This window comes from Verticillium nonalfalfae (assembly GCF_003724135.2).
Source record: "Verticillium nonalfalfae strain VnAa140/NRRL 66861 chromosome Unknown scaffold_72, whole genome shotgun sequence".
NCBI lineage: Eukaryota > Fungi > Ascomycota > Sordariomycetes > Glomerellales > Plectosphaerellaceae > Verticillium > Verticillium nonalfalfae.
Genome location: NW_021167297.1, coordinates 47,648 through 62,644, shown reverse-complemented (window position 1 = coordinate 62,644; position 14,997 = coordinate 47,648). Strand labels below are relative to the sequence as shown.

At 57.1% G+C, this 14,997-nt stretch overlaps 5 protein-coding genes across 5 annotated transcripts; 2 read left to right on the top strand and 3 right to left on the bottom strand.

Annotated features, from left to right (window-relative positions):
- Positions 1 to 588: 588 nt before the first annotated feature.
- On the top strand, positions 589 to 2,882 carry PPP2R1B (protein phosphatase 2, regulatory subunit A; the record flags this gene model as incomplete). Its single annotated transcript, XM_028642377.1, has 8 exons — positions 589 to 654; positions 728 to 833; positions 900 to 1,051; positions 1,107 to 1,598; positions 1,656 to 1,915; positions 1,966 to 2,066; positions 2,122 to 2,459; positions 2,523 to 2,882. 8 exons carry the CDS (start codon positions 589 to 591, stop codon positions 2,880 to 2,882), a joined length of 1,875 nt encoding a protein of 624 aa, XP_028493823.1.
- A 456-nt stretch (positions 2,883 to 3,338) lies between these two features.
- Positions 3,339 to 4,279, bottom strand: D7B24_008286 (uncharacterized protein; the record flags this gene model as incomplete). Its single annotated transcript, XM_028642376.1, has 2 exons — positions 3,339 to 4,116; positions 4,227 to 4,279. The coding sequence occupies 2 exons, from the start codon at positions 4,277 to 4,279 to the stop codon at positions 3,339 to 3,341; spliced, it is 831 nt and encodes a 276-aa protein (XP_028493822.1).
- Positions 4,280 to 4,883: 604 nt separating this feature from the next.
- Positions 4,884 to 7,982, bottom strand: D7B24_008285 (uncharacterized protein; the record flags this gene model as incomplete). The annotated part of the gene is made up of 2 exons (XM_028642375.1): positions 4,884 to 5,956; positions 6,008 to 7,982. 2 exons carry the CDS (start codon positions 7,980 to 7,982, stop codon positions 4,884 to 4,886), a joined length of 3,048 nt encoding a protein of 1,015 aa, XP_028493821.1.
- A 2,668-nt stretch (positions 7,983 to 10,650) lies between these two features.
- On the bottom strand, positions 10,651 to 11,601 carry D7B24_008284 (uncharacterized protein; the record flags this gene model as incomplete). The annotated part of the gene is made up of 3 exons (XM_028642374.1): positions 10,651 to 10,905; positions 10,967 to 11,246; positions 11,483 to 11,601. The coding sequence occupies 3 exons, from the start codon at positions 11,599 to 11,601 to the stop codon at positions 10,651 to 10,653; spliced, it is 654 nt and encodes a 217-aa protein (XP_028493820.1).
- Positions 11,602 to 13,735: 2,134 nt separating this feature from the next.
- Positions 13,736 to 14,432, top strand: D7B24_008283 (uncharacterized protein; the record flags this gene model as incomplete). The annotated part of the gene is made up of 3 exons (XM_028642373.1): positions 13,736 to 13,913; positions 13,976 to 14,207; positions 14,282 to 14,432. 3 exons carry the CDS (start codon positions 13,736 to 13,738, stop codon positions 14,430 to 14,432), a joined length of 561 nt encoding a protein of 186 aa, XP_028493819.1.
- Positions 14,433 to 14,997: the final 565 nt, after the last annotated feature.

The following is a 14,997-nucleotide window of genomic DNA, read 5'->3' as shown; positions in this document are numbered from 1 at the left end:
ACGCAGAGAGGAGAGGGAGCAAGCGCTACCTACGTGCTGGGCAGGGAGATACGTACCGCGTAGGTACCACGACCTTGGCCCGTCATTGAGCAACAAAGCTTCGCCTGAGGTGGCTCGAGTGGGTGGGACCCGGGTGCGAACCTGAACCTCGTCGTCAGAAACAACGGATTGCCATTGCCATCCCTCTGCTCTGCCTTCTGCCCCATCTTTGACCATCACCATCACCCACACCCTCGTGCGCCCGCTCTCCAGCTGACCTTGCCCACTCCATACCCATCTTCCATTCTGGCACAGGTCGGCCTTTTGCTCGCAACCTCCGTCAACGATTCTCCTGCGTCCGATCGGGCTCGTTCACCGATCCCACAACCAGCCAACAACCGCAGCCCGCCGTTGTTTCCCTCGCCGCCTGCCCAAACCGCCGCCCGCACCAAACCCACCACGCTACCTATCCAACCAACTACCCGCCCCCCATTGCATCACACGCACGCGATCCCTCCTGATCGCCCAGCCGACGACCGACGACCTGTGCATCTACAACACTATCCCCTCCATTCACACATAGACGCGCATTCCTCCATATCGCTCGCCATGGCAGACGCGCCGAATGCCACCGACGAGCTCTACCCCATCGCCGTCCTCATTGACGAGCTCAAGGTAGGCACCAGAGCCCAACTCGCCCGCGCGAATAGCATCACTGGTACGATCATTTGTTGACTCTGGCTTCCAGCACGACGATGTTCTTCTCCGTCTCAATGCCATTCACCGTCTCTCCACTATTGCCCTCGCTCTCGGCGCCGAGCGCACTCGCGATGAGCTGATTCCTTTTCTCGATGGTTAGTTGCTCAGCGAGCCCCCCAAACCTTCCGGTGCCCCTCCTTCTTCTTCTAACAACAGTCTAGAGTCTGTCGAGGACGAGGACGAGGTTCTCGTTGCTCTCAGCGAGGAGCTCGGCAGCTTTATCGAGTACGTCGGAGGTCCTGACTTTGGTCACGTCCTCCTGTCCCCTCTCGAGAACCTTGCCGCGATAGAGGAGCCCGTCGTCCGTGACAAGGTAGGCAGATTTCCCTCGTCCGTTCGGCGAACCATGCTTGACTAACAATGAATAGGCTGTCGAGTCCCTCAACAAGATCTGCAACGAACTCTCTCCCAAGCAAGTCGAAGAGTACTTCATCCCCCTCACATTCCGCCTCTCCAAGGCCGATTGGTTCACCTCCAAGGTGTCCGGCTGCGGCCTCTACACGGCCCCTTACAGTAAGGTGTCTGCCGGCACCCAGGAAGATTTGCGAAAGGCGTTCGGTCAGCTTGTGCATGACGAGACACCCATGGTCCGTCGTCAGGCCGCCACCAACATGGCCAAGTTTGTCAAGGAAATGCCCGCCGACGTTGTCATTGAGGAGATGATGCCCCTTTTCCAGCACCTCGCCCAGGACGACCAGGATAGTGTCCGGCTGTTGACTATCGAGATTTTGGCTTCCATCGCTGAGGTCGTTCCCAAGGAACAGCAATCCAGCCACGGCGTTCTCCTCGCTCTTCTGCGCAGCTTGATCGAGGACAAGAGCTGGAGGGTGCGCTACATGATTGCCGACCGCTTTGAACAGGTGAGTGTCAAAATTTTGCAGGGCAACAAGAGGCGTTTGTTTTAACATTTGGAACAGATTGCAAAGGCTGTCGACGATGAGGTTCTTTCCAGAGACCTTGTCCCTGCCTTCGTCAAGATGCTCAAGGACACCGAGGCTGAAGTCAGGACTGCCATCGCTGGCCAAATACCCGGCTTCTGCGCTCTCATCGATCGCAATGTCCTGCTCAATGACATCATGGGCAGCATCGAAGATCTCGTTTCCGACACCTCCCAGCACGTCCGGGCGGCGCTTGGTACGCAGATTAGCGGCCTCGCCCCTATTCTCGGCAAGCAGGAGTACGTTGTTCCCCCGAGCTTTATCCCCTGCCCTCTGCTAACAGGCGCAGGACTATTGACCACTTGCTCCCCATGTTCCTCCAGATGCTCAAGGATGAGTTTCCTGAGGTCCGCCTGCACATCATTTCCAAGCTCGAGCTTGTCAACCAGGGTATGTGCATTCTGCGGACAATGAAGACGGATAAAGAGGCTAACAGCGTGTCAAGTCATCGGCATTGAGCTGCTCTCGCAGTCGCTGCTCCCGGCTATCATCCAGCTGGCCGAGGACAAGCAATGGCGCGTTCGTCTGGCCATTATCGAATACATTCCGCTCCTGGCCAGCCAGCTAGGTGTCAAGTTCTTCGACGAGAAGCTGGCTAATCTTTGCATGGGCTGGCTCGGCGATACGGTCTTCTCTATCCGAGAGGCCGCCACGCACAACCTGAAGAAGTTGACCGAGGTCTTTGGTGTTGAGTGGGCCAACGAGGCTATCATTCCGAAGGTCATGGCCATGGGCAACCACCCCAATTATCTCTACAGGATGACCACCTGCTTCGCCATTACTGTGAGTTGACTTTTGCTGCACGAGACTTTGTGCGTGTCGATCGGTGTTGCTAACAGTGTGCAGACGCTCGCCTCGGTTGTCAGCATGGACGTCATTGCGAAGAGCATCCTGCCCCAGCTCCTCGACAAGCTTGCCGAAGACGACATTCCTAACATTCGCTTCAACGTAGCCAAGACGTACGGAGTCCTCGTTGACGTGCTGCGTCGCTTGCCTGAGGAGGGCACCATTTATGCGCTGGAGAAGGAGGGCGCCAGCTTCACGCCATCGCCGCGTGGCATGGAGCTCATTCAGTCAAGGATTCTGCCCAAGCTGGAGAAGCTGCAGAAGGACGACGATGTGGATGTTCGCTTTTTCGCCACGACAGCTGCCAACAGCGTGACGGGTGCGGCGGCAAGCGGCGAGCCGATGAACACATCACCATAGATGAGATGAGAGACGTAATGAAGCAATTCCCACTTTCGACTCGACATACCTTTTTTTCCGTTCGTCGCCGGCGAGGCAGAGATACCTCGCCGGCTCATGAGGCAATGGCAATAACAACGGTCTAACAGCACTAGACAGGGCGATCGGGTGGAAAAAAACACGAAGCCAGAACAGGGGAGCAGAAAAAGCATGGAGAGGGGAGGTCGAGTGCTAGACAAGATGTGATACAGGCGGCGGCAGGTGCCAGTTCGAAGAGAGAGTCCTGGTACCAAGCGATGGCTGTCTGGTATCGTTTGCGTTTCTGCGGAAGACACGGTGTATCATTCGAAGTAGCTGAGCAGTCTTCACACAATGAATGGAAGGTGATGGTAACATGAAAGGGTGTTTGGACAAGATGCTTTTGCTAAGTTGATGAACCTCTCTCCCGCTCCCTGCCTGATCTTCTCATTTTCCTTCTCAGGCCCTCTGCCTCTGAAAGGCGACCGTGCTGATAGCCTGCCCCTTGGCGCCGCCAAACTGGAAGCTCGGATATGCGACCCGCCCGACCATGACGAGCTTGCCCCCGGCGCCGCCGTCGCCAGCCCCTTCGAACCACGCCCTCAGCTCGTCCTCGGTCCAGTTGCAGCTCGTCACGAGAAACAGGCCGCCCTCCTTGACGAGCGTGAGCACCCGCGCGCGGTAGCCCTCGCTGACGCGCCTCCCCGTCGCGGCGTCCTGCTCGCCAGAGAGGCACACGGCGTCAAAGGTGCCCTTGTCCAGCACGACGGACCACCCCTCGCGCTGCCGGCCGTCGAGCACGGCGCCAAAGTCCCCGCGCAGCACGTCCCACTCTGTAAAACCAATATGCGCCTCGTCCTCGCCCTCGCCCTCGCCCTCGACGTCCTTGTCCTCGCCCCCGGCCACATCCTTGTCCTCGTCTTCCTGCGCCGCCCGCCTCGCCGCGGCAATCTGCCGCGCCAGCGCCACGCTGCGCTCGCTGTAGTCGACGCCCAGCATGCGGCCGGCCCAGCCGTCGTCGCGCAGCGCGAACAGCAGGCTGCCGTTGCCGCAGCCGAGGTCGAGGAACGCGGCGTCGGCCTGGCGCAGGTCGTGGTCGAACGGGGCCGATTCGGGGAGGGCCTCGAGGTAGGCGAGCACGCGGGCCTCGGCGTCGGCGTCGTCGAACCAGACGGTGCCCTCGTCGGACGGGTCGGCCGCGTGGTTCGTGAGCTCGCGCGTGTACAGGGCGTCCCAGCTGGAAGGAGCAGCGCTCTCGCGTCAGTCGCCGGAAGGGCCACGGTGTTTGTGGGTGGGGAGGGGGGGGGGACAGAGACAATGGACAATGGGGGGAGCAGCGAGCCGTACTAGTCTTTTGTGCCGAGCTTCGAAGGCTCTAGGTGGGCTGGGTTTTGGGACATGGCGTCGCGTGTTTGGGAGCGACGATAGGACAGGTGATTTGGGAGTCTTGATTGGGTTGCTGGTGCTCTCTTGATGTTCCTTCTCCGTGCTTCTGCAAGTCGTCTCGATCACAGTCGATCAAAATGTCGGGTTCCTGGTGTTGACAGTCGTGGTGGGGTGCTTGGCAATTTTTAGTCTCAAAACGGCAGGCGGTGACATCTCAAACCTCCGCCAAGACGCCCTTGAGGAGGGGCAGGTGAGGGGTCCCCGAAGCTCGAGGCGTGATTCAGTACCATCAATTGTGCAGCTTGCTCTCGTCCCCGGACCTCAATGTGGGCGGGGCACTGGTCAACCTATGAACGCGAGCCACAGAACTGCATACAGCGTAACGAGCGTCTTGCTTGGTATCATGCTACGTACGTACGAGCTCGTCAAGCCGAGCGAAGCCCTTCTGTCTGAAAAATACCAATCCGCCCCGCCAAGCGGCACAGACAAGGGGACTGTCTGCCACAAAATGCATCGTCATGTCTTTCGTAAGCCTCGTCATCCACCCGTGTTCCTCGCCTACCAAGTGACACACGAACCATGTGTCTCTCTCTTGAAACTTTCGCCTTCGAGCATCCTTCACCCCAGCGTCCAGACAGGCGCCTTTGTGAGCACCTGTCGACCGCGGACCTCCACAGCCAAGAATGCCGCAAACCGGACCTTGTTGCTGTCCTTCGGTGGTAGTGCTGAGGAGACAGGCGCGTCAGTACTAGACGCCAAGCTACTCTTTCTCGGCGGGAACGACGACGTGGAGCTGCTGCTGCCACCGCCGCCGCCGAGCAAGGCGGAGAACATACCGCTTCTCGACTTCTCTGTGCGCCCCTTGCCACCCGTCTTTTCTTTCGTGTCTGTCTCGTCATCTTCTGCGTCATCGCTCGCCGTTTCCACAGGTGGAAGTCCTGTCTTCTCGACATCCATCAAGTCCACGTTGACGGCATCGCCAGGCAGCGGATACGTGATGGCTACGTCTCTGCTCTCGAGCGGCATGTTGGCAGCGATGCCCACGGCCAGCTCTACAATCATCGAGGCGCTTCCGTCAACACCTGGTGGCGGTGGCTCGGCCAGGTACTGGTAGAGTTGCGTCGTCAGTTTCGCCGTGTTCAGGTTCGTCCAGTGCGCCCGGTTCTCTTCGCTCTCCGGCGAGTTCAGTGTCCTCTGCAGACCTTCCAGCGTAGCCATTCTCCAGCTGACAATCTTGGCTGTCAGGGCGTCAAACTCTTCCCGCGCGTTCATCGTGTATGAGTTGCGCCGGATGCTCAGCTCAATCTCCTTGAGCTGCTGGCTGAGCCCAGGGCTCAGGCCAGGATGGAAGCACTTGTTGAAAATCTCCTCGACGATCCATCGCGTAATGACCGCCCGGCCAACCGCCGTCATCTCCTGCCGCCCTGTCTTGAGCGCGTCACTGCTAACATATCTGTCGAGCCACTGCGGCACGCTCTTCCAGTCTTTACGAATGTTGAAGGACAGGTTATTGATGGCACCATTGAGACGGTTGAACCTGGTCAGGTACTCGCTGTCGTCGAGCGCCGTCCGAGATTGGGTGATGCGCTGGTTTGCGACTGCGTTCTGCAGCTGCTCGATCTGCGAACCCAGATTCTCAATTTGACTCTTTCCATCAAAGTAGAGGCGCTTAACATTTTTGTACTTGACCACTACAACGCATTAGTCAAAGTTCCCATCGACAGTCAAGCGTCTGCACATACGTAGCTCCTTGAACTTATCGGGATCGGCGGCATCGCGGTCAACGTTGGTAGGTTGAGGGCTATTGCGGCCTTGGTCCCCCGACTGTGAGTCGAAGGTAGGCTGCCTCTCCGGACCGGGAACGGCGCGTAGGCCCGCAGCCTGGCCTGTTGTCGAGGAGCCGGTAGGCATGGGGGGCTGGCTCTGTCTGTAGTTAGGAGGAGCTCCTGCCTGTGCTTCGCTTTGTCCACGCAGGCTCTTTTCCGAATCTTGCTGTCGCCGACTCGCACCCGGTGCCATTTCTCTCTGTTGATGGTTTGGAGGCAGCAGAGTCACCGGGCTATCGGTTGCTTGGTGCGAAGCGTAATGCACGGCAGGAGAGTGTTGGTTCGAATAGGTGCCTGAACGGGCGTCTAGGTCGGCAATGGGTGATTCGTGAGACAGCTGCGAACTCGTCTCCGGGTTCTGCTGTCTCGAGTTTGTTGACAGATGGCCGCTGTCGGTGAATATGGGGGGTGGTCCGCCGGGGTATTGTTCGTGTGCTTGGCTGGTTCGCTGGTAATGTTGTTGCTGAGGCGAGGAATCAAAGGCAGCTTGTTCGTACTGGTCTTGTCGGTCAGGCGACGTCTGGAGCAGTGGGAGGCCTTGTTGTTGCACTGGTTGCTGCTGGGCTGAGTGATGTTGTTGGTGTTGTTGTTGGTAGGCGCTGTCCTCGTAGGGAGACGATTCCAAGTCGCTGGAGACGTAGCGAACCGAGTTTCGGGTGTTGACGTCTTGGGGAGTCTGCGCAAAGGTGTCGCGATTAGAAGAATGTCCAAAGTACTGGTTCTCGGCCTCGCCGTATCCTTGCAGAGGTGAAGGTTGTGTTTGCACAACAGGAGGGGCCCAATCAGAGGGTTGGTCCAGAGAGACCTGGGACAGCTGTGAAGGGCCGGTCCTGATGGATGGTGGGTTGCTCACTCGCTTGGAAGGCCGTCGGGCTAGTCCACCGGTATTGTCGTAGGGCTGTGCCTGGGCTGACTGGGGCGGCTGTGACAGGGACGACTGCTGCTGGTGATGATGGTGGTGGTCTCGGCCTGACCCTGTCAAGATGTTCTTAATCAGTCTGCGGGTCGACCGTTTCTCTGGCTGTGCAGGAGGAGCGGGCGCGGGCGGCGCGTGACCTTGGTCTTGGCTCAGACCACCGGGGGCGGCAGGGTGGAGGGTAGACTGGAGATCGTCGACCGAATTGGAGGCGGCACTGTAATGCGGATGGACTTGCAGAGGAGCAGTGGTAGAATAGCGTTGAGATTGCGACCGGGAGACCGAGTCGGACAAGTCCTGGTTCCTGAATCGGGGGTCAAAAGCTCCGGGAGGCGCTTGTCCAGGCACAGACGCGGGGTTGTGCAGCTGTGATGAGCCGCGATGGGGGGAGGCTGTGGCGGGGTTGTTGTAGTCGTGGGAGAGCGCTTGCTGCTGCTGCTGCTGCTGCTGCTGAATAGCTCGGTCGAGGGCCTCGCTCTGGCTAAAGACAGCAGTGGGGGAAGCGGAATGACGGAGGTTGGCGGTATTGCTGCCGCTGCTGGGTGTGGTAACAGTAGAGGTTGAGATGATGTTACGGTGGTTGAGGTTGTTTGTGTTGATGGCGCCTGCCGCAGCCTGTTGTTGTTGTTGCTGCTGCTGAGGGGAAGCGCCAGATGCGGCAGAAAGGGAGGAGGAAGTAGCGCTGGGGGGTGCTGAGGAAGGCGCCGCAGAGGCTGGAACGCTGAGGTTGAGGTTGTGACCACCAGCGACAGGCCCAACACTAGGGCCTGCTGTTGTCGTCGACGACGACGAGGGCACTGATCCTCCTGGTAATTGTCCAGGTCCAGGTCCTGGTCCTGGTCCGACTCCTTGACCTGCTCCAGATCCTATCCCAGGTCCGGAAGCTGAGGCGGGTAGTGGAGATGACTCGGGAGCAGTAGCAAGCGCGTTCTGGGAGCGATTGCTATGCCTGCCAATGCGGCCGAAGACTGGCATTATCAGGTAAAAGGCGGGCGCGCAAAAGGTGGACGGGATGGAGAAGGGCAGACGTGTGTTCCGCCCCTGTCTCGACAAGACAGACAACCAACTTCTGTGCCAGGGCCGTGTGAGAGGCTTAGACGCGGTGAGCTGCAAGGTCCCCTTTTCGACTGGGCTGTCAGAGTTGCGAGATGGTCGCTTCGAAGCAGGTTGCGCGCAGTGCTGGCTGCCGCTAGCTGGCTGGCTCACTGGGCTCGCTAGCGAACTGCGCCGGTCACCTTGGCTCGGCTTGCAGTGAACAAGGAGCAGGAGCAAGGGCCAAGCAAAGCAAAGCAAAGCAAAAAAGGAGCCACCGCGAACCAAGGCCAGGCGGAGGGAACAAGGACGGGTTCGGGAGGGCAGGATGTGAGGCAGTGGAGGAGTGAGAGTGGGAGTGGGAGTGGGAGATGATGCGCCGTGTTCCTATTTTTTGCGCTGGCGTTCCTCTTGGTCAGGTTTCCCTGCAAGCTTCCTGCCAGCCTGACCTGGCTGACCCAGCCTTCAACCGCTCTGACTGGGGAGACTGGGGGGGGAGCGGGACGCCGCGGCGGAAGAGGGGTCAATAGAGGGTAAAGGGGCAGTGCTATCAAACCAGTGAACACCTGCTGCGTCTATCATCAACGCTATTCCTTTCCCGATCGGGAGACAGCAGAGCTGCAAGCTCAGCCTGGTTCTGATGTTTTGAGGAGGGCGGGGCGGCGAACGAGTGAAGAGTGCGTGGGCTGGCAGTGCGGAAGCAGGTACCTACATGGTCTGCAGCCTGAGAGACCTGCTGTAGAGCACGCAGGAGAAACAAGTTTCAGGGCAAATTACCGCAACCCATGCAGACAATGGGCACTGTCACCACCTTCAAACAGCGACAACATATCGAGAAGACGGACAGGTAGGCCAGAAATCCGGGGTCCTCGGAGCTTGGCTCCTTGGACGGCAGGGCAGCTACCTAGGTACCTTGCCTTAGGTGCCTCCCTAGGTAAGCTGGGTAGGTAGGTACTTTGGCTCGTAACATTGGCCTCAGCGCCCGCCTAATTCCCACAAGACAACTCAAAGACAGGGCTGACCATATAGAACCACATTCTCGAGCCATTCCACAGCAGACCATCGTGTCCTAGACTTGAGCCTTTCTGTCTCGTCGATCCTGGGCGTGAATCCTTCTACATCAGGGCGGGTCCTCGGGTTTCCCTTGTTCTCCATACTGAGACTATTGCTCACTCTTTATTATGCTTTTCTTCCAGGGCAGAAAGGACCCTTCGAGCATTCGAGACTACCTTACACGCTGGTGCGGCTGAGAGGCAAGCTACTAAAACCTGCTGGATGCGGCGGCAGGGGCCTGGGCCGAGCTGCGAACAACGACCTTTTGCGTCCATGACACAGCACACACCCACGCCACATGATGGTCGAGTTGAGTTTTGACGACTTGGTTCATTTTCGCGAGTGAGATTGTTTAGTCTGCTCCATGGGATGGCCAAACCAAATGCCCTTTGATCTTCTCCCCTGCCAGCTGTCCCTCCCCCCCCCCCCTCCCCACCAAGCCGCATCCGTCATCCTAGGGTCGCGCTCGACAGACGCACTGATCAGCAACGTCTTCGTCATTGCCAATGCGCAGATTGTCAATTGCGAGATAGTTCCCAGCTTTCAACGTGAGTGGAAAGCGGTCGTCTCTGGTGAGGAGACCATGCAGAGGGAAGCTTGCGTCGATCGCCTTCCCCTCTTGGTTGCGGCGAGTAACAAAATCTTGTCTATCGTGCTTGGGTCGTCAGCGCCATTGTCCAAAGTGGGTTGCGAGGTGGATAGCTCCTCGCTATTAATAGCACCACATTGCATTGCAGCTGGGTTCGGAGAGTCGGAAAGTGACGCTTGTTCACTCCCTAGCCCTGCCTCCCAAGCCTGGTTCGGGAGAGACCTTAGACCGACCTTAGGTACCAGCTTGGGTGCAGCTCGCACGGTCTACGCCTCCACCCCTTCTAGTACAGAAGAAGGATCTCCAACTCCACGGTTGACGATGTGTTCTACGAAGGATATTCCCAGCCCCAAACGCCGCTTCACCCTGTTGTTGGCGAATGGGCCGTAGCTAAGTTGTCTATCCACAATCCACATGAGGGTGCGGGGCCCTATGTCGGTTGCTATCTGTCCCGTGACTTTCGAAAGCATATCTTGCACCGAGGGGTGGCCCGAGCTGCTGTGAATGTCACATTCCGGACGCCAAGGAGTATGCTACAGATATACCTGACTTCGACCATTTACTCTTCACGGCCTTCAATGCCGTTCTCAGAGACAGTTTCTCAGAGACAGTGGAGATTCTGACACTCTCACAGAAGCCCATTCCTCAAGGGACTCTCTTTCCCAGTGAGGGTGAAAAATCCACAGCCATCCCAGGGACCACGACTTGATATTGTTCTTCGCTGCGGGAAGCCTGATTCGAGGACAGACTGTATGCAGGTGGTGGATCTGACAGCAAAGGTGCCGCCGCCTGCGGTTGTTGGCTCGTCAGACCACCACAATCAATATGATGACTGGTGGACCGAGCATCGGCAGCACGGCACTGCTTGATCTCAAAGCACGCCAAGATGGACATTGCTAAATGAAGAATCCTGGGATGTTCAGCCCAACGCCGGGGAGGGAGGAGGGGTTGTCACGGCTGTTGCGCCACTTACGTTGCCAGGATTCCGAAGCCCAGGACAATGCGAAGATATTCCTCGCCTGCCTCGTCTTGGAAAAAAGCAAAGTAGTAGCCCGAGTCATCGAGCTTTGACAGGGTAAAGGCGATCACGCCAGACATGGCTCCCAACCCGAGGAACAGCAGGCCGTCGACGATGATGCAAGCGATGGGATGGACGCCTTGACGATCATTGACGACGCAAAGACAGAGAAAATCGACGCAGTTCCAGAGAAAAGCGAGAATAGCCTACCATGACAAATGTCGATTTAGTACCACTGTGTGTAGGATGCGCGAGGTAGAGACGCACCGGAGGTCCCATCATGAGAAGAGGGCCTATAGTCCAGTTCGTAAGGTAAAAGACTGAAAATCCGACGGCGGCCATGTTGAACACGAGGGACAGCAGGCGAAGGGACAGCCTGGACCACCAGTATCCCGTCGCTGCGCGACGGATCATGGCGGGCCTCCCTTCGCCGTCAATCAGGTATGGGTCGTACTGACGATGCATGTTACGATGGAGCGGGTGGCTTGCATCGTGAGAGAAGCATGTCAGGGTCTCGAGAATGGCTGCCGTTATAAAGTAGATGCGACTGAAGCATCAAACCAGTCTCAGCTTGGCGGATGAGGCTAAATTGATCACCAACATGCGGCGAGGCACTCTTGGTTAAGTACGGTCCAAAGAGGCGCTCCGTCTGAGCCACGTGCTGGGTTTGGAGACACCGAAAGGCGCACTGCGAACCCAAGCCTGTATCGCTAAGACCCTTACAGAGAATCCTGTCCTGCGACTTGGGGCAACGTGCTGAAAGAACTGAGACCATGAACCCACGTTCCCGGGCACGCAAGTAAAAGGCCGCTCCGAATTAGCGAATCGGCGTCCTTGGCCTTGATGACAGGACGTGATGGCGTGAAGGTTGGGTGAGGGAAGCGCTCAACGAGATTAGTCATGCATTACTGCCATCTGTGGTGAGGCATGATTCCACTTTCTCACGCGACCGTCTGGACGTGAACTGCATTCTCAACCGCCGTGCCATATTGTTGTCAACCGCGATTCCCAACCAAGATCGATAACGAGGTGATAGAGGTCCGGTTAATATTCATGCAGTCATGCTCCTCTCAGTCGACGCCAAAAGTCGAGTTAAAGATCCCCCAACAACAACTCAACACCTGAGCACGCCTCCTCTTCTAGGGTTTAGGTACAAACCATGGGACCACTCTTGTAACATCGGCTTACGAACGGACCAAAATGGCTACACGCCGGCGTCTTGAAGCCATCACAGGGGTTTCAAATCACTGGCGAATCCGGCATAATGAAGGATCACAGTCTCCATCACCCACCTCTTACAGTGGCTGGCAAACACGTTCAAGACGACCACAAGGCTAAACAGGGCTGTCTCCGTGACAGGTCACGCCAAAACAACCCAATTCATAGCCGTGGTTTTCGTACTCGTTGAACGCAAATCATCCCCGCAACCGCGGAAGCCGGATGCTTCGTGAAAACAATGCTACACTAGAACTGGTCACATGTCGCCAACACGCCTCGAAAGCTTTGTGCTTGGCTCGGCGCCACGGCTCCTCTGCGGCAAGAAAACTGGCTATGCTCCGGTGTCCCACTCGTGATAGTAACGTGTCGACGGATCCACGCCTTGAGACTGTTTGCTTGTCACGGCAAGCTGCTTCACCTGAGCGGACCCAGGACTACAGATCATGACGACGCACTGCACCCTCACCCGAATTATACGCTACGCCTACTGCTTCTTAAAAAAATACCTCGGCGGCATGTCGAGCCCGACCTCTCTCGTTTTGAACCAGCAAAAATCTCTGTTGCAAGACACGTCAACGGCTATCTTAAGCTTTGGCCAGGATGGCTGTCCGTTTCAAGAGCTCCCAGAGGCACTTCCGAAGCCATCACTAAAGTGATATAAGCGCCAATGGTAGACATGCTCGACAGTTTTCTCCCAGGCAAATGCGTGTCGCGGGAGCTCCTGTTCTCAAATTGCATAGCTGAGGACCTGAGTGGCTCATCGCAGCAATACAGAGTGCGAAGCATCATGATCCGCCCACCTGTCACACGGCATTCCCTCCAGGATTCGTCGTCAAGACGATGGAGGCCTCTATTGACCGCAAGATCGAGATTTTCATTGTAGGTGTCCATCTGCGGCACAACTTGGCAGTTAGTCAACGAGGCTGCCAGTGAACGCTTGAGACTCCATTGGCGGGTCGAAACTGTGTTCGTGCTGGCCTTTGCTCTCTGCTGTTTGACCAAGGCTTGACTTCAGCAGGCCCTGCCGGCAGCTAGCCGTTGCGATGGGTGACGACGGGCGGTCACGGCGCGGTATCGACTGGCTCCATGTGGTTTCGGGACTTTGTGGGTTGCCACCAACTGGTGCAAATCAAGTCCTCTCACTTCTCTGTCCGTCCTGCTTTCAGCTTCTGTTGTGGTCGAAATGCAGCGCCAGGACTTCAACACTGGCGGTCAGAGGCAAAATTTGTTCTCCCGAGACACTGGGCCCGGCCCTGTGTGACATGCCTCGGTATCAATGTCATCAACCTTGTCACTGTCGCCAATCTTGGACGCTGTGTTCAACATATGTCTCTCTCGGCACGGCTTACCGTGCGACAAACCGCAAGGGTAAGCTTGGATGCAGGTGTAACTCTAAGCTCTCCGGCAAGGACCCTTTGGGCAGGGTGCCCGCTTCAATGGTGGCTTCGTAGAGACGGTCTAACTACCGATCTGGTCGATCTCCGGAGAGGCAAAGCCCTCTCTGTTTGACGAAGGCACGGTAGATGCAAAGTTGGTTGCATCGTGGTTGCGTCCAGGTTGCTACATCTATTGCCAATGAGTGGATGCCCGCATCTGCTCAACGGTTCAGGAACCTGCGGTGCGCTTTGAATGAAAGAAGCTTGCCAGTGACGGGAAGCGTCCAGCATGAGGCGGCACTCAATCCCTCGGGACTATAAAGTGACCAGAGGCGACATAGCTGATGATGCAAGTGTTGAGTCTTCGAACCAGCCGGAGCAGCAAATTCATCCTCCCTTGCCAGACTCAATCAATCGGCTCCCATTTTTGATCATCACCAATATGTATATTACGCGTCTTTTCTTCCTCCTTCCTCTTGTGGCAGCTATGCCCACCCTCGACATGACACCAGGGGATGGACCGACGCCGCGATATCCGTGGCTCAACGTCACCTTTGCCGACCTCAAAGTTGGCTGCACGAAACCAGGACCGACCTCGCTCTACTCCTGCACGATGCAGTGTTAGTCAGATTCGAATGAGAAAAAGACTCATTTGCCGGTTATCTACTGATACGAGTGCTAGTCAACTTTCACGATCCCAACTCGGCGCTCACGCAGGAGGTCAATGACGCCTTTTGCAAAGTTTCGTGGGACTGGGACGGCACAAGCACCGTCCAGGGTCCGGGCAACAATTACCCAGACGGCTTCACCATCTGCTCGGTCGCGTTGTACAACTCGTTCCAGGTGCAGATCAACGCCTTTCTTTCAGCATCAAACTGGCAGATGACGGTCAGCCACAAGTACAAGGACAATGTGTGAGTGGTGCTGTAGCCCGATTTGCCACGCGAGACTGTTGGTTTGGTAGCTGATGGGACGACGGATTACACAGACATTTCAAGGAGCCATGGGTCCTGCCCAACTCGTTTACGCAGGTGACCATTCCCGGGAAGCACCCTGATGTGTCGCAGATGCCCGTGGCGGGCCACTTCTTCTTTGAGGCCATGCCGTCGTTCACCCACCATATCTCGGGCTTGTCGTGATGGCCGATTGTGTCCATCGACGGACCACGGCACGACAAACAACGCGCGGAGGCGAGGGGGAACACCAAAAAGGCTGCCGTCCGACCCGGATCATGGCACACGACAGTTCGCGACGTTGGAGGTGTCTATCTCAGAAAGGAAGCTCGATGTCGTTGGTGGGCCGGACGATCACACTGCGGAGCGGGCATCCCTGCCAAGACCCGGCACTGGTAATGAAGAATGATGTGTGTTGACGCAGATCCAGGGGTGAGAAATGTCAACGACGCCCCACAGACCCCGAACCCCCTCTCCCACCCCTTCGTGAAGGCAACGCAAGTCAGTAGTCTTCATGGCAATCGCCAACAAAGACATGTGCCGAATGATAGCCAGTGCCCCCTAATTGCAGTGCTAGTGTCGCTCGAATGGCCACATTCGGTCCGTTGGCGGCGTGGAACATTGGCTCATTGGCTTGCGTTAAGCTTTTGCGCTCGGTAAGACGGATAACGCGGCGGGAAAGGCTGCCGATCTCAAGGGAGCCGAGGCGGCTGTAGTAAAGGGACGGTGGAATTCACATCGTCATCGAGCT